The 26,210-nt window shown below is 35.9% G+C and overlaps 1 protein-coding gene across 1 annotated transcript in view; it reads right to left on the bottom strand.

The window, feature by feature from the left end:
* Positions 1-24,169, bottom strand: part of MSH4 (mutS homolog 4) — a 30,474-nt gene extending 6,305 nt beyond the window's left edge. The window contains exons 1-15 of the mRNA XM_032987633.2: positions 23,679-24,169; positions 21,172-21,333; positions 17,326-17,489; positions 14,550-14,657; positions 13,386-13,501; positions 12,608-12,781; positions 10,060-10,232; positions 8,643-8,710; positions 7,694-7,768; positions 7,220-7,284; positions 6,507-6,676; positions 3,663-3,799; positions 3,136-3,239; positions 2,194-2,318; positions 177-377 (exon numbers count right to left, since the gene is read on the bottom strand). Coding sequence (XP_032843524.1) covers positions 177-377; positions 2,194-2,318; positions 3,136-3,239; positions 3,663-3,799; positions 6,507-6,676; positions 7,220-7,284; positions 7,694-7,768; positions 8,643-8,710; positions 10,060-10,232; positions 12,608-12,781; positions 13,386-13,501; positions 14,550-14,657; positions 17,326-17,489; positions 21,172-21,333; positions 23,679-23,955 — 2,119 coding nt within the window. The 5' untranslated portion in view covers positions 23,956-24,169. The remainder of the gene's footprint in view (positions 1-176; positions 378-2,193; positions 2,319-3,135; positions 3,240-3,662; positions 3,800-6,506; positions 6,677-7,219; positions 7,285-7,693; positions 7,769-8,642; positions 8,711-10,059; positions 10,233-12,607; positions 12,782-13,385; positions 13,502-14,549; positions 14,658-17,325; positions 17,490-21,171; positions 21,334-23,678) is intronic.
* Positions 24,170-26,210: the final 2,041 nt, after the last annotated feature.

Raw genomic sequence — 26,210 nt, 5'->3', positions numbered from 1 at the left:
ACGCTTGCAGTGGCCTCTGTCAGCGACACAAGAGCTTGTAGAAGCAAACAGACTAAAAATTGCCTGTTACTTTTTAGATAGAATCTTATTCTAGAAGCCAAATCATTTCAACTTCATACATATTTTTAACTAGAAAACAATAAATGTGCTGCAGATTACTAATATGGTACACTCACCAATCTGTGCCATGATTTGACAGAGCGCAATCTGTTTTAGGTATGTTGATTTTCCACTCATATTTGGTCCTGTGATGATGACAAAATTGTTACCCTCTGTCAGGTATGTGTTGTTAGACACAGGTTTTTCCATAGCTATCTTTTCAAGAATGGGATGCCATCCCTGCTTGATTGCTAATGTATCTGTAAATTCTGGACGAACTAAATGAGAAGGATATAAAACATTGCAGAATTAGTATGGAAACCTTTACGATAATAAACGAGTGCGTTTTCAAGTAAAGTAAATCTTGCAGAGCATAAATCAAACTCTGTGGTCCTGATTCCCCAATTTTTACTTTCCTGTAGCGAACCAGACTAGCATGCAGCACTTGGGAAGGATTACCAGCCACCATCAGCTATAGACTCTGAGTATCATGCAAGTCTTCATGATTTTTTACTACAAAAAGAATCCCATAACTAACACTTAAATTGCTAAATTAACATTCTGTATTTGTGTTCTGTAGTAAGTAGGGTTGGACTCCAGCAACAAAGAAAAATACTAAGAGCAAAACTTGAAAAGTAATTAAAACAGAAAACGTGAAAGCCTGAAAGCCAGTTTCATAGCTAATATATTTTTAGTAATTTATTTTTATAGTGCTATGAACATATAAAGTACAGGGTTCATGAACTCCGTTACTGCTATATAAGTACCTTATTATATAAGCATGGGAAACAAAGAAGTAGCATTCCTTCTATTTTTGTTACATTTTCTCATATTGATTATTTGGGTGTATACTATGCCTACAAAGATCCAGCTGATACTGGGACTCTCTGTACGTATTTCTGTCAGAATACAGTTATTTTCTGAACCTATTCCATATGCCTCCTCTTTGTCTACCTCAATGGCAGTACCCCAGGCTAACAGAAGTGTTGTTAAATTTGGTGGGCTGTTTAAATGGAGCAGCCTTCAAGAAATAAATGCCGAAACAGATTTTCAGGTTTAAACATTGGGGAATTCCAATTGCCTGGTATAGGTTTTAGTCACGGTTTTAGTCATTTAATGATTTAAATGAGAGAATCGAGTGGCAAAAGGGATTGAAAGCTACAAATGACAGTCCGTTTCTTTTGGTGGATGCATGTTCATGCTTGGCTGTACAAATGCAGGTGTAGGTTTAGTGGAGAATTTAAGTGGCTTTGGCCTCATTACTGATGAGGAAAACTTGTGCTCTGATTCATTTGGCGGGAAAAGATTGCGATGCCTCGGGCGTATCAGTTATTGTTCAGTTACATACTGATTCCTGTGCTATGTCTGGAATCATCAGCACATGAAGATCCACAGTCCATACTGCAAAGTAAACTGATCCTGCTCATGAACAGGAAACTACATTGCAACATCAGTAATAATGAGCTAATACACCTCCTGAGATGGCTTCCAGACCTGATTTAGTATCTACATTGTACTGTACTGAAGATAACTATCTCGAGTAAACATTAAAGACAATGTGCTCTTTTGTACATAGCGGAACAACAGGGCTACAGAAGCCTAGGATGAACAATATGCAGGTAAGCACATGATCCTGGACTCCTCGGAAGACTGTATTTCTAAAAATGTCTAAAAGTGCTGCAGAAACTGAAACAGATAAACAAAGGTAGCCACATGTTTTGTTTTACAATATATACTTAATGTTGATCTGCTTATATTATCTTGTGCCCTTTCGCAACAGAAGTGTAAACTCTGAACGTTCACAGACTTCATGCTTTGGAACAGAATATGCTTAAACTGGCTACCTTGAAAAGACTGGCTATGAAGGCTTACAGCGGCTGAATGCCAGAATGTAATTTCAATAAATGGAAATCGGAAAGAACATCAGCACAAAATGGGAAAGGATAGACCAGAGGCACTCACGTAAAGTCTACCAAGACCCAGAAAAATAAATTATGCGGGCTTAGTAATTGAAGAAGCAGAAAAAACAGCCTAGATATTCTCCAACAGGAGTGTCTTTATATGGCCCGTGACAGAATCAAAGAAGAAACTTACCATAATCAGAAAGAGTACAGGCATGGGCAAATGAAAGCAGCATATCCAGCATTGACACAATGTCAGACAGCTTGTATAGGCAATGAATGTGTTCATAGATCTCGTTCAGTAATTTACACACTATTCTGAAAAAAGACACTGATTTAGTTGTTGCACAATGCATACTGTCACTTTATACAACTTACAGAAATAAAGCAAGTTAATAATGTTTATACTGCATACATGAGGATAGGAGGTTACTCCTAAAGTGTAGTCATCTCTGCCAGATGGAAGCAAATGTATACGTTTATTTGAAACAAATTACGATCTTATACCATTGTCTCAGATCACATTCTGCTATCAGACACAAGACACAGCTCAAATACAAAAGCTTCAGAAAAAGAATGAACTAAAAACATAGCTATGGAATAAAGTATGCTTTATTAACATGTCAAATGCGACTCTAATTCCCTTAGGCCTTCATGTTAATAAAAACCCCACATGGTTTCTAGAAAAAATTTCCATAGCATTGACATGCAAGGTTATACTTAGTAAGTCTTCTGAAATAGACAACAGGGCAAGGTGACATGCAGCAAGGACAAAATAGAGAAACAGACAGTTCTACTGTAAATACAAGGAACCAATTAAAAGTAACGATACTGCATAACCAAACTAATGCATTATTTGTGTCATTTTGTGTAGATAATTCACCCACAAAAATTTAATAAATATGGTGGCCATCCTTAATAATAAATGCCCATGTATTCGTAATCACGTTTCATACAATACACACTTTGTGGGATTTTTTTTGTCTCAGGAAGTACACTTGATCAGTGTCACTTTGTATTATTCCTGTAAGTAGCCATAATTGAACAGAAAGATAGCTTTAGGACATTTAATTTGCTGTTAATTGGACAAAATAAATGAAGTTGGCAAATATTAAATAGTTTTAAATGGTCTTACAAGTAGGTCATGTGATATATTTCTCTCAGGGACTCCTGACATCTTTCGTTCATTTTTATTAAATCTGCTGAAGTGAAGCTATATGTGTTTTTAATTTTAGTGACCTACAGGGAATTCAAACCAACAATAAGAACTCGCCATATTATCAGAAACAAAAATAGTTTCTAAGAAGCAAACTGGGAACAACGCAGGGAAAAAAAACGTGGAAAAAAATGCCTGTTTTCATTTTTTCCCATATACATTTTTAAGAAAAGTCGACATAAGAGAATGCAGTTATCATCAAGATATACAACTTTATATTTACACACAACTCAATTGCATGTAATTGCTCATTTCTGACTATATTAAGTGTAACTAGAAATAGGGCAGTTGTAAAAACATACCAATTTTAACTTCATTTACGTCTAGATATCTTCACTTATATTGTTGCTTAAATTACTGTATAATGTGTACTTTATTAATGTATTATACATTTTATTGACATTAAGTATACAAACATATTATGAAAAAAAATGTAGTATGGACACCTTTGTAAATTCTGACGGAAGCTGGCCATTGGGTAATGTTGCACAATCAACATTCATCTGGATAAAAAATCCACGGGCAGAGCTGAAACTTGTTTTCATTGGTAGGTTGTACTTTTCTGCGAGTTGTGATATCATACCTACATATCACAAAAAGATTTGACCCAAATTACGTACATTCATGTGCAGACACACACATACATGTTTGTGTTGGTACAAATATGCATACTGTTAATGTGATTTATAGGCGTTGAATGTGTCAGGTAAGAAGTAACATGGCAAGAGGCAGGTCTCCAGGGAGTTATTTAAGTAACATATTAATGTAACAAATCTGGCTGCATAAAGCTATTGGGAAAAAATTCCAATGGAGAATCAGATAAATTCATGTGTTCTTCAAAGACAGTTCATGCATCTGACCAACTCCCAGGTGAGCCTAACTATGAAGTTTGCTCAAGCACTTGGCATCAGTGTCTAATCGGTAGATAGAATATGAACTGTAGACTAAGGACTCTCAGTTTTTAGCCAGTTCATGATTCTGAGCATTCTTCTTTCCCCAGCCTGAGGGTAATGCTTTACATTTCTAATCTGCTCCTTAAATCCATCTTGTTCCCAGCTGAGAAGGTACCATATGTGGGAAACTGTGAGACAGAAGAACATGTAGAAGGTGGTAATAGAGTGGTACTCTTGGGACAAGAAAGGATGGAGTTACTTAGCGGTGTTTCCCTGCTGCTTATTGCTCTAAGCTTGACCGCTCTCGTGTTCCAACCACTCACAATGTAGACTAGCAACTTGGGACATTCTGGATACAGAATCATAGAATGGTTTGGGCTGGAAGGGGCCTTAAAAGATCATCTACTTTAATCCCCACTTCCACAGGCAGGGACATCTTTCACTAGATCAGGTTGCTCTAAGACACATACAACCTGACCCTGAATATTTGCAATGGTGGGGCATCCACAACTTCTCTGGGAAACCTGATCCAGTATCTCGTCACCCTCATAATAAAGAATTTCTTCCTTATGTCCAACCTAAATCTACTCTCTTTCAGTTTAAAACCACTGCCCCTTGTCCTGTCAGTATAGGCCTCAGTAAAAAAAGTCCTTCTCCATCTTTCTCACAAACCCTCTTTATATATTGAAAGGCCACAATAAGGTCTCCCCAAAGCCTTCTCCAGGCTGAACAACCCCAACTCTCTCAGCCTTTCTACACAGGACAGGTCTTCCAGCCCTCTGACCAGTTTTGTGGCCTCCTCTGGACCCATTCTAACAGGTCCACATCTGTCTTGTGCTGGATATAGTGCTCCAGGTGGGGACTCACCAGAACAGAGGGGGAGAATCACCTCCCTCAACCTGCTGCCCACACTTCTTTGGATGCAGCCCAGGATACGACTGGCTTTCTGGGCTGCAAGCACATACTGCCAACTCATGTCCAATTTTTCATCTACCAGTACCTCCAAGCCCTACTCTGCAATCCATTCATCCCCCAGCCTATACTGATACTGGGGATTGCCCTGACCTACATGCATGGCCCTGCCCTTGGTCTTGTTGGACTTCAAGAGGTTCACACAGGTCTACTCCTCAAACCTGTCAAGGCTTCCCTCTAGCAAATCAACTGCACCACTCAGCTTGGTGTCATCTGCAAACCTGTTGAGGGTGTGCTCAAGCTCACTGTCTATGTCACTGATGAAGACGGTCAATAGTATCTGTCCTAGTATGGATCCTTTAGGGACATCACTGGTTTCCACCTGAACATTGAGCCACTGACTGTAACTCTTTGGATGTGGCCATCCAGTCAATTCCTTATCCATTTCTTACCTATCTTAAGGATTGATACACTTCAGTTCATCCGTCAAACCCATCTCTATCCAATTTAGCAACAAGGACGTTGTGGAGGACTGTATCAAAGGCCTTACAGAAGTCCAGGTAGAAGACATCAGTATTTCAGTCTTGGAGTTACTTAGAGTTTAATCCAGTAAAGAGGAAAAGAGAGAAGAATCCCTTCTGCAAGCATGTGGGTTACAGTAAAAATGGGCAAGGGGATCACACCTATCCACATATTCTGGAAGCCTAGCAGCTAACAAATTTTGGAAGGTTTTGGAAATAAAAAATAGCATCTGTACTTTTCACTGTCTATGATGTAGAATGTAAGACCAGAAGGAAACAGGAGAATCACAACATACAACAGATGGTACAGTTTCTGATTCTCTTTTATGTTTCCAATTATATAATAAACTAAGAAGATGGTCCTTTAGCTAGAAATCAACATTTTATACTAAAAATAGGAGGAACCATTCCAGAAAGTGAGATTTTGGTTTTTTCTTCTATTTTGCCTTAATGATAAACAGGAAGGTTACTACAGCACAGTAACAGACATTATGCTAAAATTCCTTTCATTCATATTTTCCAACTCTTAATAGCATGGCTAAAAAGTAGTCCACAGATTGGTCAACACTGCTTAGAATATAAAGAACAAAGAACTCAGACATCTTGTTTCAGGAAGCTAAACCAAAGGTTTACGTGTTTTATGCATAATGTTTTAGCCTGAGTACTTACTGTTACGTTACTTCAACTTTTTTATACTTTTAGAGGATAAGGAGCAACAGAGTTTTAAATACAGGAATCAAAATATTGCTGTACAGCTTCATTAAACTAAAACTGAGCTTTTATCTACAAAAGGAGAATCTCAATGTGTATCTCAAAATTACTTCAGCTACTTATCACTGACAATCAATTTATACTAAATACTTTTTATGTATGAGGTTATAATATATAAGATTACATGTCTTCTGTATGCCAGGTGCAATGTACTTTGAACTCCAAATAATTAGAAATCTTGGGTTAGAAATACCTGCTATGTCATCAACAATTTCTGTGTATGTTCTACGAGCTATGTCAAGAAATTCATTGATGTTAGGCTTAACAGCATAGCATTTCTGGGTCCTCATACTCAGACATCCTCTTGTGTACCTTGTATCATCATTAATTACAGTTGTAATCTTTTCAAGTATAATTCCAAATCTGCAATATTAGTTGTATTGTTAATTAGATACATAACAATTTATTTGCAATATCATCCAAAAATTACAACTAAGAGTTTTACAAAATAACTGAAGCAAATTATCTATTGTTAAAATCAAACACTAAATTTCATGTCTATTTTTTTCCTCAGAATGAAGTATGACTACACCCAAGTCTGACCAAAGATATCCTTCAAATCTTTGGGAGATATAAATTATTTCTCAAATACAGAGGCAACCGTTGATTTTGGCATCAGTATGAGGAGTCTAGGAAACCACTACTACTGTCTTTCCACAATTACTTCTAATGGAGTGCAGTTCATCAGCAATTGCATCATCATAGCTAACTTTGTTTTGCTTTCTCCCTGTATTTTTTTGTTAGTTGAAAATTAGACTTTTTGACAATTAAAATCAGCTTTTAGGCAAAAGAATTGAGCTACACCTGTAACTACAAATCAACAAAGATGCAACATCTTTAATCTTACAGACATTCTTAAGAAATGAGAAGTTTCTAACATACTAGCTAAAGTATTCTGATAAATACCTTGTATCATCAAGAGAATTGTAATAAGCCCTTAGCAGCGGAGTGTTACAGCTTCTTAAAGCAGCCTATTGAAGATTAAAATATGAACATGAACAGTTACATTTTGTAGCCTTTTTAAAGGACTGAAAGTTCTTAAGATTCACTGAGGCTTATTAGTGGTTGCATAAGCAGCTTACGGAATCTGAGCAGGAGTTACAGTTAAATGATTGTTATAAAATCAAATATTTAGGTAATGGTAGGAATGCAGTTCTTATGAGTATTAGATTCAAATGCATATTTCCATTTGGCTTAAGAATTAACAGACTATGTTGGCAGTATTGTTACGCCACATATAAAATCTTTTTTTGGACTTGATGATCCTTATTGGTCCCTTCCAACTTGTGATAGTCTAAGTCTATATTCTATGAAATTTAACAAACTGCACCATATAAGTAGTCTGTACTTTATTAAAAAAAAAATACAGAGACAGCTTACTTTTAGAGGCTCCACAAGTTCTAGAGTATGCTTTAGGTAGATTAAATTAGTTATTTTTGATTCAGCAGTTTTAACCTGTTGAAAAATTTTACAAATACTGAAGGTGGATTTATGTCTGCTTGTTTAAGAAAGTACTTAATAACTAGCAGAACTCATATTGTTAACTGTAACAGGTTTACAAAGTATTTTAGCAATTTTCATTAAAAGCATAAGTTCACTTTGACAATTCAATGCATAACTGCATAAAAAAAATGTTTACCTAAATTTTACACTGCCTACTGTGATAATTTGCCTGTCAGTAGCTAATAATTTCATATGTCTGCACTGATAATGACTGACTGAGAACACTCTGCTAACTCAGTGAAACTTCTTTTAATCTTCTACACATACACAGGTCTATATAAGCCCTACATAATTTATAGACTCAAAGTCTACATTGAGCTATACCTGTAACTACAAATAAGCAAAGCTGCAACATCTTTAATCTTACAGACATTCTTAAGAAATAGAGGAGTCCTTCTAACACATTAGCTAAAGTATTCTGATAAATACCTCATATCATCAAGAGAATTGACGATTGTCATTATGATACAAAGTTTCATTATGCATAGTAATTAAGAAGCACAGCCCTTTTCATAAATTTGTTAAATACAGCATAACCCAATTCGGTTGACTTATCTTTGGTTAACATATTTATATCCTTAAACATCTGCCCATGTAATTAAAAAAAAAAATCAAATAAATGAACGTAATTTTGCTAACATTCTCCTATGAGAATCTTCTACTGCTATAAAATAAAATACACTCTCAATCTACAATAACATTATGCCATGTCTTTTTAAGGTGCAGTCTTTTTCATATCATATCATGCATATTTATAGATATTACATTTCTAGATTGCCTGTTATAGCCAGATAACTGATCATCTGAAGTATATTTTGAAACATACTGTATCTTGCTTTGGAATTTGTACCAAAACTGAAAGTAGTTGTTCTGTATCCAGGAATTTTGAGATAACTGTAAAACAAAAGCAAGCAGATCAGAAATTGAACTGAAATTGTAATAGAGTCTGCACACAATTACTTAGTGATATTATGGTAATCTTTTAATTTCATTCTAACATCACAAATTATTTACCAGGGAAAAAAACAGTTTAAAAATAGCTGCTATCTAAATTATTTTTTCATAACTATACTTCCCATACTGTCCTGATTTCAGCTGGGATAGAGTTAATTTTTTTTCTTAGTAGCTAGAATAGTGCTGTGTTCTGGATTCAGTGTGGTATTTGGTATGAGAAGAACGCTGATAATACACTGATGTTTTCAGTTGTTGCTGAGAGATCAAGGACTCTCCACCTCCCCGTGTCCTGCCTATGCGCAGGTGCACAAGAAGCTGGGAGGGAGCACAGCCAGAGCACCGGACCCAAACTGGCCAGTGAAATATTCCCTATCACGTAACGTTGCGCTCAGTATATAAAGGAGGGGCAGCCAGGAAGGACGGGGTCCTCTCTCGCCCCCGGGATTGTGACTGCGGGATCTTGCTATTTTGGAATTGATAGTTGGCAACGGGCTGGTTATCAGCCGGCAGGTGCTGAGCAATCGTATTGTGCACTGCCTATTTGTACTTTCTATTATTGTTTTATTTTATTTCAATTATTAAACTGTTTTTATCTCAACCTATGAGTCTCCCTTTACCCCTTCAATTCCCTCCTCCATCCCCCGGGTGGGGGGAGGGTGAGAGATTGGCTGCGGCTTTGGGCGACCAGCAGGGTTCAAACCACAACATATACCTAAGCACGTAGCAATTACTGTATAGGTAGATACATATCAATTCAGCAATATTAATTTTGTTAGATTGATTCCTATTTCTCCTGTGATTAAGATTACATGATCCAACTTCAGGTGAACTAATTCAGACTCTGGTATCTTTTTTTTTTTTTTTTTTTACATTTGTCTAGACCACTATGTTTTATGAAGCAATGGGAAAAAAAGTAGTCATACACAACAAATATTACATCAGCGATGCCTTTATTTGTTTTTAATGTATACATTACGTATACTTGTATACTTCAAACATAGTGCATAACTAATCGTAAAGAGACAAACTCAAGTTCTTCACAAAAGCTATTAGCTCACTAAATTCTATCCACTTTATGAAATAAATTCACTTTTCTTAGCAAAATATTGGAGAAAAATATCACTATCATAATAAAGGTTATTTCAAAAAATCGTGTTCACTGTGTGACCTGAAAAATCATTTAAAAAAATACTTTCCAAACATACTGAGTCACATGGCATACTTCCGTACATTAGAAAAAAATGTTTAAAAAACAATATAATACTATGTATTAAAAAATAAACTACTACCTGCTTGAAGACCGAAGAAGAGCTCCTCATCCTGGAGTAATTCCTGAACACAGTCTAGTCTCATATTAATTGTTTCAGCATCAACTAACGGCTCCAGGATATTGGATCTAAGTCTTCGACTTCCACCTGGAGTTTTAGTGTAATTTAAGACACCAAAAAGAGTGTGACCATTCCTTTGAAAACAGAAGAGATGTGAAGAATTCACTCGCAAAAATAAAGATGGAAAATGTCAAGTAATGTTTTCAGGCAAGAGTATCCTACAAATCTGAGGCATGCTTTTGGGATGCTTAGCATCTCCCTATTTGCCATGTATATTATATGAACTACAGCTGATTAGGATGTCGGGCATTTTAATGTCATTTAATATAATATTAGGCCTCGTTATATCATTTTCCAAAGTACAGAAATACATTTGTACTTAGTATTTTCCTCATTTTTTGTAGTAGTATTCCATTACTACTGCAGTGGTACAGTTCACATTTTTCCTCTCAACTGAACTAATTAAAACCAAAACAAACTAACCCTACGAATGTACACAAATTATAACCTGAGATCAAATACTAAGCAAAATATTTTAATTAAAATACATTTCTGAAAATTATTTAAAATACTTAAGAGTCCAAGAGAGAAATAAGCTCTGCTTTTATTTTTATAAAGAACTGACAGTCAATACAGGAACCAAATAACATGCTTATGATTTATAAATATTATTTTTATGTTTGTGGCTTTTACATGTTACACATCCCAGGGTCTCACACTTAAGGGTTGATTGTACCTATTTAAAATAAACAGCCTAAAATATTTACATCTAGTACATACCTAAACAGTTTTAGAAACTTGAAGTCTTCAATGCTATTGGCTTAAAAGAAGGCCAATGAATACACTAAGGCCATATAAACATAAGGTTGAAAACAGAATTTGAATAGGAAGTAAACTGATACAAGTATACAAAACGAACCGCATAAAGATAGATAGTACAAAAACTCCTGAAATACCATGGTATAAAATAACAAAGTACGAGTCAAGAGAATTGAAAAAGAGGTAAATTCTGAACCAGTATTGTTAAGGACATATTTACCATAAGATACAACTCATGACAACACTTAAGGGTAACTACATTTGGAATAGTATCCACACCACCTACCTTTAAGTGACTGAGGGCTTAATAGGGCTCATTTCCCCATACAGTAAATGGAGAGATAAGCCCCTCCAGAATTTGTACTGGCACAAGAACTTGTGTGCCTGTACTATTAACTTTTACCTGTTAGTATCTGATACAAAGATATCTATAACCAGACTTTAGGGGTAAGATCTATGTATCTATGTAGTGGAAATAGCCATCTGTGGCCTGATTCAAAACGGCCACTGGGTCAGCAAAAATTCAGCAACAGTAATGCTAAAAAAAAAAAAAATCTTAAAGCAGTTTACTGTTGCTCAGTTCCTCCCATGACCTCCTTCCTCTCAAAACCATCTGTGGAATTAGGATCAGTCTTCATATAAATACTGCTCTGAGGGTACAAATCTTAGTGGTTCGCTCCTGAGATTACGTATGACACAACAGAGCAAACAGGAAGAAACTGGGGGCAGAGCATGACAGATGAATAGAAACTGTTGTTACCTCCCACTTCAGAACAGTTCTGCATACTCTGTGATACCAAAAAAAAAAAAAAAAAAAAAGCAGTAGCAGAAGGGTAAGGATGACTGATCGAGTCAGAGATGACCCTGTCCACAGTAGTAAAGTTGGAATGAGATGATCTTTAAAGGTCCTTTCCAATTCAAGCCATTCCATGCTTCTATGACATCTCTCCAAGTGGAAAGCACTTACGAATAATACTTGGAGAGTGAGGAATCTCCAGACTCCCCTTTTTATACCAGGGTGATGAGTGGACTTCTAGGGAGAGGTGGATCTCAGAACGTGGCAGGCAGCAAAGTGGAAATTCCAAGTCTTTCTCTTTCTAATCAGAAGCGTAACAATCCTGAGAAGGTAAGCCTTGCAGTTGCTTCTGCCTAGAAGGCAAGTAACTCCTGGTAAAGGAAGCGCTCCAAGCATTGTTCTTGTTGTGGAGAACTACCGTGCAATTAAGTAGCACACTGCATGCGACCATCATTACAGAAATAATCTTGTTTGCCACTATTCTTTAGAGCTAAAGGAAAACAAAACAACCTTTCAAGCCTGAAGAGTTTATCTTGTGCAAAATTAGTAAAACAGAGACATTTTAATCCAATATAAGCAACTTCTTGTGGAAATGTTGCCTCTTATTTCACAATCTGTAAAATTTTGCATCAATCTGAATAAAATATAGACATCAGTGTGAAGATGACTATATATCATCCCTTCCTGCAATTCACTTGTAGGATTTCCTATGTTAGAAAATTTGTGCTGAATTGTAATGCATTTCTCTGTCCCATTATTTTTTTTAAAAGCTCTGAATGGTATACAGTTCTGTCATATAGAATGTAATGGTCAACTCTCTGACACAACCATCAAGGAAACTTGGTGAAATACAACTTTATAAAAGTATAATTTGAAAACTTAAAATTTTCTTACCGAGAATCTCTGTTATTAATTACTAGTTCAAGATTTTGTGCTGATGATGAATCTATCATAGCTGTTTTCTCACTCCCCTGGAAACGCACCTTGAGTGATTTAGGAGCATAAATTGAATTTTGAATAAATTCAACGTATTTCAGCAAAGCTGCAGCAGCTGCAAGACAGTAATACCTTGGAAAGAAACAATCTCTAATGAATGCTGAATAGTGCTATTTAAATACCACAAAACCAAGTGGTGCACTAGAGAAATCACATTCACACTTCTGCTTGACAACTACTGGAATTGCACTAACCCACATATAGTGTACATATATGCATATAAATCAACTATTCATGAATGTTTGAGTCTCTGTACACTTGACATCCCACACTAAATAGCTGGTATTGTGAACATACATATTTCAGTAGTTACAGGTGACTTGAAATGAAGAGAAGACCCAAGTCACCAAATGTAACTACTTAAAAATGTTGGTACCAGGAAAACATTTGCTGAGGCTAGAGACAAAGGCAATCATAGCTGTTAAGTTGTATCTTTAAGGAAAGAATGAAAAGGAGAAAGTGGAAAGCTGTGAAAAGTCAACAACAACAACAAAATCTGTAACAGGCTTTCCATTTAAGTTTCTAGATATATCAGAAACACCGGAGGGCAAAATAAAAACACAGCACTTATGATTTTCTAACTTTTGCAACAAATCACAGACTTGAATATTAAGTATGTAAAAAGCTGTTGAAAACTTATCTGGACACACTATGCTTTTTCCTTATTTAAACATACTTTGATTGAACCTCCATGAAAATTGTGCTGAATTCAGATGCACACAATTGTTCTATGTATTCCAAACCCTTTGTTTCATTGAAGTATTTTCTTTGGATGGTTGTAAAAGTCACATTCTGTGAAGATGGGGGGAAAAGCAGATAGTGTAGAAAGTTACAGAGTTTTTCAGACTCCTCTGTTTTTCCAATTATATGTTTCCAAGAAAAATCTATCAACTGATTCAGCAATCTGTTTTTCTAGAAGTATTCACTCTAGCTTATTAGCCCAAGCAAGCCAAACTATTGTCACTCATATTTCCTCTCTACGGTAATGAGTACATATAAAAAGGACTCGTATTACTCTCCTGAGCAAATTCATGTAGGTTTTTTCTTGGCTATTGCTTGTCCTCTCAAGAACTAGCTACTCCAAATTTTGAATTTAACCCGGATTTGGCTAAAATTAATGACTTTTCGGGAAGTTATTTTCATGATAGCATCAATTCAAACTGTCGTTTCCCCTTGTCATGGTTTAAGTCCAACGGATCATTATCAAGTCTTCAATGGTAAACAAGCAATAAAGACACGCAGTTCAATGTAACTGAGTATGTGTGGTGATTTATGCAAGAAAAAGGGGAGAGAAGTCATGAAGTAGAAGAGGACTCATGAGGAAGCCATCAGCAGTGCAGACATGGAAGCAATTCAAATAGTAATTAACATAGTTTTTTTTAAAGTTCTGAGGCTTTAATACTCATAAATTACACTTACTATTTCATCTCGCCCTCTTTTACCCTGCCAGTGCTGTGTTTCCTATCCTGTGATAGATTAGCCCCATCTATTTATCAGGTTGAGAGAAAAAAAAAAAGGAGCAAAGGAAAACGCTTGATTTTTTAATCTCTGAATCTTTCCTAGGTTCAGTATTGCTCAAATTACTTCAATGCCACAAGTTCAAAACTTTTGGTTTTAATCAATAACATACTTATCTCTGTAATTGTCACGATTAGAACTAGCAGGGTTGAAGCTGCATTTAGATTATTTATCATGGTAAAATTAGGCCCAAAAAGCATAGAAAACACAAAATCTGACTGCATTTAGGGTTTTAGAAATTGTGGAAAACCCTCAGAAATCAGCAGTCACATGAAAGTGATCAACAAAAACCCTAAATACGGTATGAAACTTGAAAGCTTACCTTGAAATGTTCCGTTATCAGGCTGAACAATTTTGTGTTCCCTGCATCACAAGCAGTGTTTGACATTATTATTTCTAGTGGTGTTAAAATCTTAAGTTTAGTAATAACCTGAACAAAAAAAAAAAAAAAAATCAAAAAAATTCAGTAAAAATCCACATATAATCTAGAATATTTTTACATGATAATGAACCAGAAAAAGTATTACAGAATCTATACATTTTAAAATCACAGTTCCAATGTTGTAAATAAGGACCAAATTTTCTGCTAACTTCTACATTAATGAGTCAAATTTATCTGTATCAACAGATATACATATATGTATATATAAATATACATGAAACGGAATTTAAAAAAAAAAAAAAAAAGAAAAAAGAGGTATCTATCCCCTGTTATTTAAATGCAGAAACATGTTTATTGTCAAAGCAAGAGATAAATATCCAAAACTATATTCCATGGCTATGATGGGAGAAGGACTTATTTTCAACAGATGGCAGCTTTCTGGGCTTGCAGCTGAAAAGTTCATGGTGCTCTAGAAGATGAAGAAATGTTACAGGTCTGAATATCAGTAATCTTTTAAGATTTGGTTTAGACTTTGTTCTAACCTCCTCTTATGACATTTATTTCAGTCTTACCTTTTTCAATATGGCTCAAAATGTGCATATATAAACCAGCTTTGCTTTGATTATATTATACACACCTGCTGCAGGGATTTAAAGTACACTATATGCTTTTCTATTTGTTTACTGTATAAGAAAGGACAAACATCATTATGCATTTATAGTCATTTATATCGTCATCCACAAATTCTCAAGGGAGAAACATGAAAAAACAGATTATATTTTAAGTGCTTAGAAGTTAAGATGCAAAAGAAGGGACAGATAACAATGGAAAAGTGAACAAGCATAAAAAAATTTACACAAAATAAACCATCTAAGTGTATTGGGAGTTGGAAGAGAGTTAACGCTGCCTGTCATATCCAATAATCATTAGGAAGATTTTTTCAGGCACATCATAGTTAAACATCAGGAACTTGAAGAATTCAAAACAATGTTTCCTGCATTAATTTACATAATAATCAAAGATAAAGGGGTGCACAAGAAAAAAAATACAAGAAGCTTGATTTCAATCACTAGCAAAACACAGATAGCGACAAAAGAGCCGATCAGCAAATAAGCAATATTGTTGAAGGTGTTAGAGATTAAGATAAGCAGCTACACCATGCAGCGTATTTTGGAAAAAGCAGTTGTATACTGGGAGATATTTTTTGGGGGGGGGACTATATGATCATAAGTGGAAAATTAGGGAGATATTGGAACAAATAAAAATGACATCTTTTAGAATTGTAAGGGAGGAAAACACTGAGCAATTTGGTCATGGCCTGCCAGGTGGTTATAGAAAGGTAAACTTATCAAGTTACAACCCTGATAACAGATAAGAGAGTCCTGCTATCAGAATTTAAAGACGAAGTATGAAAGACTTAAGAGAATTAATTGTATTTTATCATTAAATTCAAGACAAAACTGGAAGTAAAGGGGTGGGGAAGGAGTTTAGGCAGCTAAAATACCTCTCAGTTTGAGAAGGATAAATTTCATGGAACAATAATACAGTACCTAACCCTGACACAGTAGAACAGGGGAGATTAGAGTATAAACACAGATATTGCTTGCTATCCCTTGTAAAATTCTAGTCTTATCATTCTTTTGATTACATGGGACTTTTTTTTCTAGGTACAAACAAATCTATTTTTCACTTTCAAACCTTTAAGTGAAGTGTTATTGAAGTTGCCACATCATCACCTGAATGTCTACATCTTCTCATGCACCCACATTTTCAAGGTGCACTTCTCATTTTGATTTTTAGTACTGTGTATTACAGAAATAGTTCTGCAGCTGTCAGGTTCAATATGTATTTATGTGTGTTAAGACCAGGATAAGCTTTAAAAGCACTGATGACCAAAAAAAATAATCACAGAATCTTAGACTGGTTTGAGTTGGAAGGGACCTTAAAGATTACCTATTTCCACATTCCCTGTCACGAGCAGGGACACCAAAATGACATAATACAACATACAGTTTAGTACATAGATTTGACAGGTGTTTATATTCTGAGTCATATCTACTTATTCTCCTAATTAAATTTAGTTTTTATTTCTCTGAATATTCTAAAGATGCTACAAGTTACATTATTTTCTAGCATGTGTAACAACAATATAACAATTAAATAAGATGTTTTATTAATGCTGGTGTTGCATAAACCAGATAGGTTACTCTCCAAATTGATGTACAGTATGCAGTGCTGGTAAGCATAATATTTGGATATAAACTGAGTGAATTTCATTTCCTGAGAAGGAATATTTATGCAACCATACAAAGCCAGCCCTACAGTTCCCCTACACACACACATATATATTTATGCAGTTCTGCTCTAGGAATTGTTTTGCCTGATGAAAAATACTTGCAAGTTCTAACAACCATGTATTGCCCAATACGCTTCAAAACAAGGCATCTCACTCTCACATAGTTTAAACACACTGTTTTTTGCAGAAAGGCTATTTTTCTTTTGCAAAACATTCTTTCTTCTTTATATAAAATCTGAAGCACAGTAAAGAAAATAGTAGTCCTTTCAACATTGGACATTTTCTAGAACTTGTTACTTTCATGTTTGAGACAATTCTTTTACAAACTAAAAATTTAATTTCCCATTAGTCATAAGCATTTTTAAGAAAGTCACAATAACTAGCCTCTAAGGGATAGGGTAAATAAGCATGCAACAATACCTTGGCATAAGTTGTATTGTCTGCAAATTGTGATAATATCACCTCAGGATTTTTTAAGTCAATACTGGCCATTCCTACTTCACCTCTAGCAAGGCCTCTTCCTTCTACTACAGCTACAATAACAGATGCAACAGTATGAGCAGAGGCTGCAGATGAGGATGTAACTGTAAAACAGTTGCACATATTCAGTTATGAGCCACTACTTTACATTCACAGAATCATACTTTGACATTCCAGGTGAAATACGTGTCTATATTCCCATATCCATGAAAAGCCCTTTCTATTTACCAACATTTTAGTTAAAAATTAAAAATCCTGGTTGTTGAACTCTACTAGCCATACCATACAGACAAGGCATACTTCCCAAAGTACATCATCATACTCTTACATTAAAAGGCTGATTGAATGCCTTCACTTAACACTCTCAGAACTAATCACATTTCTCTAAAAATAGTTTGAGTCACTATCTCTGTACTACACAAAAAAGATGGTTAGTACATGCCAAAAGACACAGCTATTATTAAACCCTTGCCATTTTAAATTTAAAATTATGCAAATCTATTACTGCTAGTTAAAATCAGGCGTATTCATTGTGGAGAGATACTGTAAGTTAATATTCCACTAAAAGCACAACTCTGATCAAGGTGGCTCAGATCTCATCAAGTTAGGGGAAACAAATGTCTTTTATATTTTTTTAATATATGTATTTCATCTGATTTTATGCTAAACTTATTAAACTATTCTAAAACATATAAATATATGCATATATCTACAGTACGCTTGAGACAATCATTCGGTTTTCATTTTGGCTAGTTTTTTAAAAAACATTTTTAGTATCTTAAAATTGGCTTGGCTTATTTTCTCAAATACCATCACAAATATCAGAGATGAGGTATCATCTGTAATCAGAATTTGGAAGCTACTGGGGGGAAAATGAGCTGACCCTCCCACTTCTCCCCTAATTCCCTCTGGGTGCCTGCCATCACATATCTTTGTAACAATATGTCTTAATGATCATTAATAGAGTCCCCATACACCAAATTATGCTCCACTATTTAAGAAGCACTGCTCTTAAGTGCTAAGTTATAGTATTTCCTAAATATGACGTTTAACTAATGGGGTAATGTCAGTTTAATTTGGTGTACTGAATTTCCTTTAATCTATGAAAGACCAATAGTATGTATACAGTGCTTTTTCTATTATCTCAGGTAATTTTTGTTCCATGTTTGCAAAATGGTATTGCATTCTTCCAAATTCTACTGAAGAAGCTACTAACTACATTTTGTTCAGAAATCTGCAACCAAATATTGTGAGACTGTGCTATTCAAATGAGTAAATGTGTAACTTGCTGAGCAATACTGAAGTAATTACCATACTATGAGAAGCAACATCTACATAAACTTTGGTATAACTTCTCAGACAAACTGGAAAAACCTTTCATGATCTCAATCTTCTTAACTTCCAGCTGAAAGCCAACCGAAACCTTACAATAGCTAAATTGAACAGATTCTTCATTTAATGCTTCTTGAATTCACTTAAATATTCAGAAGAGATGCCATTATTAAGTAACCATTAAGTCTAAAGTATTAAAAATAAGAAGATACTTGCATATACAAAGCATGTCCCATTTACACTTTCAAAACCATCTAAACAGTACTGGATTTTGATAGCATAGATGCATTTACTGTTCTGAAACACCAATAAACTCTACCTGCTTCGTAGTGATGATTTACATTCTTTTCCACCATTACCTTCTCTTGTTCCTCACAGAATTTGCTCTCAAAAAGCAATGGAACAAGAGTATACTCTCCAAACAGAAGAATCCTGCTGAGAAGGCATAATACACCAAACTAGCCATTTTCTTCTAAATTAACTCAATTTGTATGACAAGAATCAAAACGAATCCTACCAGAAATCTGGATGGGCAAGATCAGAATTAGGGTTTATCTAAGAATTTTAGACTGAAAGGCTGTTTGAACTGCAACTGGCTACCACCCGAGACAAATATTTGATCCTGCACACAGTCAAGTCTGAAACTTCATTTGTTCTACCTATGTTCTGGAGGCCATAAGATGTCAGCAACAGCATTCACATAAAATTTCACCTGAGCCCTGCTGAAAATGTAACTGTTATTCTGAGTCTTCTACTCAGAACACCTGGCCCATCATTATCAGCTGATCACAGTATTAACTCTTCTTTTAAAAGCAACTAAAAGGGGAAGATAAGGATTTTTAGATTAGGTATGGTAATTACACAAATTTTATTCGGAAGATGGTTAGTTTTTCAGTTTGTCACACTAAAAAAAAAAAAAAAAAAAAAAAACAAACAATACAGTGACCAGCTGATGTTCTTCAGAAAGTAATATTCTAGATATTCTGTCTTCAATACAGATCAGTGAAAGATTGATCAAGGAATGTCACATACAACACAACAAGCACAAACAAGTATTTAGACACACGTGCACAAACACAGAACCATAGAATCGTTGAGGCTGGAAAAGACCTTTAAGATTATTGAGTCCAACTGCTAACCTAGCACTGCCAAGTCCACCGCTAAACCATGTTCCTCAGCGCCACATGCATACATCTTTTAAATACCTCCAGGGATGGTGACTCAACCACTTCTCTGGGCAGCCCATTCCAGCGCTTGACAACCCTTTCGGTGAAGAAATTTTTCCTAATATCCAATCTAAACCTCCCCTGGCACAACTTGAGGCCATTTCCTCTTGTCCTATCGCTTGTTACTTGGGAGAAGAGACTGACCCCACCTCACTACAATCTGCTTTCAGGTAGCTGTCAAGAGCAACCAAAGGTCCCCCCTGAGCCTCCTTTTCTCCAGGCTAAACAACATACATGTAAAATCAACAGAAACTGAAGATGTGGGTTTGTTTCACTAAGTTGCATAAAGTCTAGAGAAATTTGCTCTGTGGGTTTCAACATCATAGTTAATCCAGTTTCCCAAATCCTGGAGTAGGCACAAAAGAAACTGTGGATCACAACAGCTTTTGGTAATTACAAACTTCATGTGACTTACATTTTGCAAAATGATAATTCAATTCAGTAGCAAGTGGAAAGCCAATTTGTATTCTTACCAGGAACAGATAAGTTCTTAAAAATAAATTTTAAAATAATGTGCTTCAGATAACTACCATTAAATGACTTTAAGAACACTAAATATTGAACTGATAATGATTAGTCTGAATGTGAAAGAGCTTCAAATCCCATTCCTTCTGCACTACTAGAGCACACATACATATAACATGGCATAAGGCATCATTACCCTGTAACACAACTTTGGTCGTAAGAAGCACTGGAAAATGTACACCCTAAGAACTACTGTGTAGGTGTTCTTCTGAGGAACTACTGTTCTACACCTTTGAAGATGCCAAAATAAAATGCATAAAACTTGCATTAAGAAATTGCGACTGACATCATGACGTGTGATGTACAATGCATTACAAGGCTAGAAAGAAACCCTAATTAGAAATGTGCATAAATTTTGGCTCTGCAGTCGCCACACAAACCAACATGTCCACAAAAATAATACAATTTTGGACAACTTGGAAAAAGCCTGAATTCTAACTACACTCATAATTTATAAATTAATGCAAAGTAAGTGACAAGAGATTGCAACACCAAAATATCTACCCAGTTTCTAGAACAGTATTTTCCCCTATGGGTGCATCTTTCATAGGCAAGTATCTCCTGTAGTACAAAACACATTAAGTTTTGTGTTTTAAATATATTTCATTATCTTACTGTATCACAATAAAAAATAAAGGATGATTAATAAAATAATGTTATAAATGTAAGTAGGACTATTTCCTTTAAGAGCTGTTAATCTTACCTGAATATCCCATAAGAGGGGTATGGCTTCTGCAAACAGATTTACTGGAAGAGAGGGGTGTTTTTCCTATACATGTGCTATTCAGGCCTCGCACAGAAGAACTCGTGAGATTCAATGTGCTAGCATTTTCTACACAAGAACTTTTGTCCCCAAAATATGATTCTGAGGGGAGGGGGAAAAAAATTAAGTTTTGAAAACCAGACATATTAAATTGTATATCATTTAACTGAAAAAAAAAAAAAAAACAAAACAGTTTTTATTCAGAAAGCAATATATAAATTATACATCATAGAAAATTTTATTTTTCTTACTAGAGATATGCAAGCACTAACCTTTAATGTCATTCTACAAAAAACTATCCCAAATGATAAAATGAAATAAAAATCAGTCTGATTTGAAAACAAGCTTGTATCAAGATGGTTATTTTCCACAATAACATTACATGCAGCGCCAATAAAAATCTTTGTTTACATTCTTGGACTGAAATAATACAACAGAAGTCACTTTACAATGCATAATTTCATAATCTAATTAATTATAGATTTATGAAAGAATGCTCTGTCAGCTCTATTTCACATTTGCCTATCAGTTTTAAAATCCGTATCTGAAGCTGCACGTTTATGACTTAGGTTTTTTTTAAAGCTGTGCATTCTTTTTTTAAAAAAGGACAATAAAAGAAAACAAAAAACCATGCTCAAGAAATCCTCCACTTGAAAATGTTCTCCCTTTGTACTTATAGTGTTCAACTCTCAGAAATCATACAATGATCTGGGAAGTGTTTGCTATCAGCTCTCTTTTACACACGTATCTTAAGATTTATCTACATTAAGACCTGCAAAATTTCTTTTTCTCAGATCATTCTTTAGTTTCAATAAATTTACGTACTTTACTTATTTTCAGTTCTCTTGACTAAAACAAGATCACATCCTTAATCTAGCTTGGATAATTGCTTTTTAAGATTAAAAAAAAAAAAATAAATGTAAACAGTTTTTCCACTTTAAATTTACAAAATTCCAGGTATTAAGAAACATGCAAATCCAAACATTTCTGTTCCTCCTAGTACATTAAAAATTGATCTACAAGACAAAATACTTCAGTATTGTTCTCAGATGACTCATTAACTGCATAACATTTTCTTATGATTAGTACAAAAATATTTACAGCACTGGTTTGTGTTTGGTGGTAGGGAGCAGGTGTTTGTTTTTTAAAATCTTACAAAACTGTGACAGTGGAAAAAAACCCACATTATTAGTTCAGACCGAAATTTTTATTAAAAGACTGGCAAGATCAGCACTGCAATGCACACAGATGATTTTTAAAAATAACATTCACTTAGATTTTGGCTTAAGTTCACTCAGAAATTTGGCAGAGAAGACTTTGTTATCTCAGAATGCATCGAACCTGGTATAACATGGAGAAAAATGTGATTTTAAAGACCAGATGAAACAAACCACCTGTAGATACTTTTTAAAACCAACATTTAACAGTAAGTTATGTCCTACTCAAATTAGCATTCTAAATTTTGTTTGGTTGTTGGGTTTTTTTAGGATTACTCATCACATACGTTACACAAAACCATGTTACTTACTTTCTCACTTTATGCATAATGGAGATGTATGTACTTCAGAATGCATTTCATCAAGTGTTAAGATAATTTCTAAGTATTTTTATAGTTTTCCGACTGTAAAAAATTCCAATTTGAACCATTTTTTTCTGCCTGCTAGGATACAGGCTTTGGTAGTAAGATCAAGACTTATGAACTGGTTGATGCACACGTTCACTATGCAGGACCTGTTGAGGGGTCTCGTCCTTAGGCGGGGGGGGGGGGGGGGGGGGGCGGGGAGCCAAAAGACTAGCGTTAACAGCAACTTTACATAAAGGATAGCAAACAGCAGTGTTGCACTGTAGGACCACAACATCCTTGAAACACATCAAGGATAACAGCACTTCAAACTACTTCAGTCGCCAAGCCAAAAAAAAACCACCAAACCAAAACCATCCAAACAACAAAAAAACCCCTCAAAACAACAAAAGCAACCAACCAACCCAAACGAACAAACAAACAAACAAACAAAAAAAAAACAAAATAAACAAACAAACAAAAAAAAAAAAAAAAAACAGAAAAAGCGCCAACCAATCAAAAAAACAAACCCAAACCCAAAAACCAACTGCATGTAGTTCAGGTCTCTGTAAAGCAAACATTGTGTTGCAATTCAAACCAGTTTATTGACTCCAACAGGGAACTCAGACACTGCTATCTAAAAAGCCTACATAAAGAAAATAATATTAACGAAGTGCGAGGGACGATTATCATTGTTCTTACGGGCTGAACAACCAACCAACCAACCAAAAAAAAAAGAGGTCGCCAAGACAGAGATGCTGCTGTCCCCTTCTCAGTAGAAGTACGGCTTGTAACAGCTCCTTTGAAGCCTGACCCAACCAAAGAGCGCAGGAATATAAAAGTAAGGCATAAAGTTCCGGACAGAGATGGTAACGCGCACCCCCACCTCCTCTTTCGGGAACCGGCGGCTTCACCCTGCTACCACATACAGCCCGGCTGGGAGCCAGGCCTTCCCCGCTGGAGCTACCCGGCCTCGCCCCGCCGCTGGAAAAGTCGCCGGTGCTGTCCGCCGTGCTGCGCGGCGTCTGCAGTAGCCCAAGGGTATAGCGGGGCGTCTGCTCCACTCGCCCGCCCAGCCCCGACGTGGAAGAGCTGCGGCCCGTATAGGACCCTGAGGCGGCCGCCTGCCTACACGCGTTCGCCTTACTGCTCGCCTTCGACATCGCCGCCTCAGCCCAGAACAGGAACCGCGTGAGGGGCGAAGACTATCGCCACGCCGCCAGCACCGCCTCCCCTCAAAATGGCGGCAAGCGCGCCGTCACCCTCACCCCGTGCATGAGCGCGTCCCGCACGAGCGCCGCGGCTGCGCTCGCGCCCGGACAGCGGCAGAGCCGCGCCCCCCCGCCCCGTGCCCAGAGGGGGTGCTGGTGTTAAATAAAAAAAAAAAAAAAAAAAGCTTAAAGCTGCAGTTACCAGTACAGCTATAAATGATACCAGAGCAAACTGAGTTGCTGGGCATGCAACAAGTTTCATTATAAATATGCAATTACAGACAATAAAAGGGTGACAGGAACGCAAAGGTACGGTCTGCGATGCTCTTTAAAACAGAAGTAAAGCATTTAAACACAATTTGTTCCACATACATTCTTCGACATTCTGAAATTTTAGCAGGAGCTTCACAGATGTTTTCTCCCTGATCAAGAGTTTAAATACCGAAAAATCATAAAGCTTGCTCACATCTAAATTTGTCTGAAATGTATATCCTTCTATACATGTTTTACAACACTATAACACTGATTTGTATATTAGCATGTAATATACACCACTAAAACTGTTTCAACTAACATGTTGACTAGACAACATTTTGTCTCTGGATTTTTATACATCTGCATTAAAAACCACTCCAAACTGAAGCCAGCCCTTACTAGGCCACAACTCTTCATGGACAGTTGTTGTCTGACGGTTATTCAGCTTCACAATATAAATCCTACCAGTTGCAGCTCTTCAGCTGACATCTGAAAGCTGACATCCTAGTTCAGATCAGGCATGTGCTCTCTCAGCACTAAGCATCATCAGTCAGACAGCTTTAAGAATTTGAGCATCAGAAACTTAATTTCCACCGCAGAGCTAACGATGAAAGACAGCAGGTGCCAATTCCGGTTACTACCACTGTTCTGAATAACAGGTCCTACACCGAACCTCCCATGTGCATTTAGACTCATGAAGCCGGTGTTAGATTTCCTATTCTCTGACAGAAATCCAAGTGTACAGCAAGAAATGCAGAAACAAAAGCAATGTCCATCTTCCACCTTCCTTCCTTTCTTATGGTCACAAATCATAAGGCTGAATTTGCCTAACCAAACTGTCTCAAAAAAAAACAAAAGGAATCATCTTTGGTAAGAAACCACGGACCTCTGGACTTGACCAAAAGGTAACAGAATGGCTATTGATTTCCTCCCTCAACCCGATTTTCTTTTAATAAACATATCTATAGACACACAATTTTATGTACCGGAATTATTAATTATTCTTTTGCAAATTCTCATACAGCATCTTGCAAAATTTATTGCTGGGAATGTTGGCTACGCTACAGTACTTAAGATCAAGTACTAAGATAATGTCAAGATCTTCCCATATAAAGGTTTCCATGGGAAAAAAAAAAACTTATAAAAGTACAAATTTCTGAAAACCTTTAATAAAGGACATGTAACTGAAGACTGAGAACAGTAGATTAATTACTGCAAAGTTTCTAACTACATAAACTCAGAAAATCTGATCAGTACTTTTAACAAAACAGAGGTAGACAGTAACAAAGTATTCTGCACGAAAATGACATAAGTCTTAACATAGACACACCGGGCAACTAATTTTTTTTCACAGTACATTTAACAGAAAATATGATTTTGTTTGCATAAGAAAAATTGTGATGACTTTTTCTAAAAATACAGTATTTTGAAAAAATGATTTAAAGAATAGAAGAATATTCTTAAGAAGTTTTTATTTTGTGCACATACTCACCCAGTTTTTAACCTATAATCTTGTAAGATCTTCACAAATCACAGCTGACTTAGGAAATTAAGTTGACCAGACCTTCTTCAGAGAAAAACTCCAATACCATTAGTAGGATTTCAGCCTACAGTGAAGTGTTCTACACTGTCATGCAGTTATCACCCACATATTAATTCCCAGGGTGCCTCAGCCTAGACTAGACTAGAAATTCTGAAGAGAATGCTATTTTGTTTGCACAACATGGAAAAAACTGCAAATTCCTATGTACCAAACAGTGCTTCCTTAGATGAAAAGAAGTTGCACTTGCAAAGGCAACCTGAAATTAGAAAAAATTATTTTAAACTTTTCTGTTAAACTTTACAGTTAGATAAACCCCGATCAGTGCTCTGATTCCCTTATGCTCAACACAAAGCCTACTGTAACTTTTTTCCAAACCTTGAAAAATAAATTAATTCCAAGCTTTGACCAA

This window comes from Tyto alba, unplaced genomic scaffold (genome assembly GCF_018691265.1).
Source record: "Tyto alba isolate M040663 unplaced genomic scaffold, T.alba_DEE_v4.0 Super-Scaffold_1000006, whole genome shotgun sequence".
In the NCBI taxonomy this organism is placed as follows: Eukaryota; Metazoa; Chordata; class Aves; order Strigiformes; family Tytonidae; genus Tyto; species Tyto alba.
The sequence above is the reverse complement of the archived record's forward strand: the minus strand, read 5'-3'. Positions and strand labels throughout refer to the sequence as shown.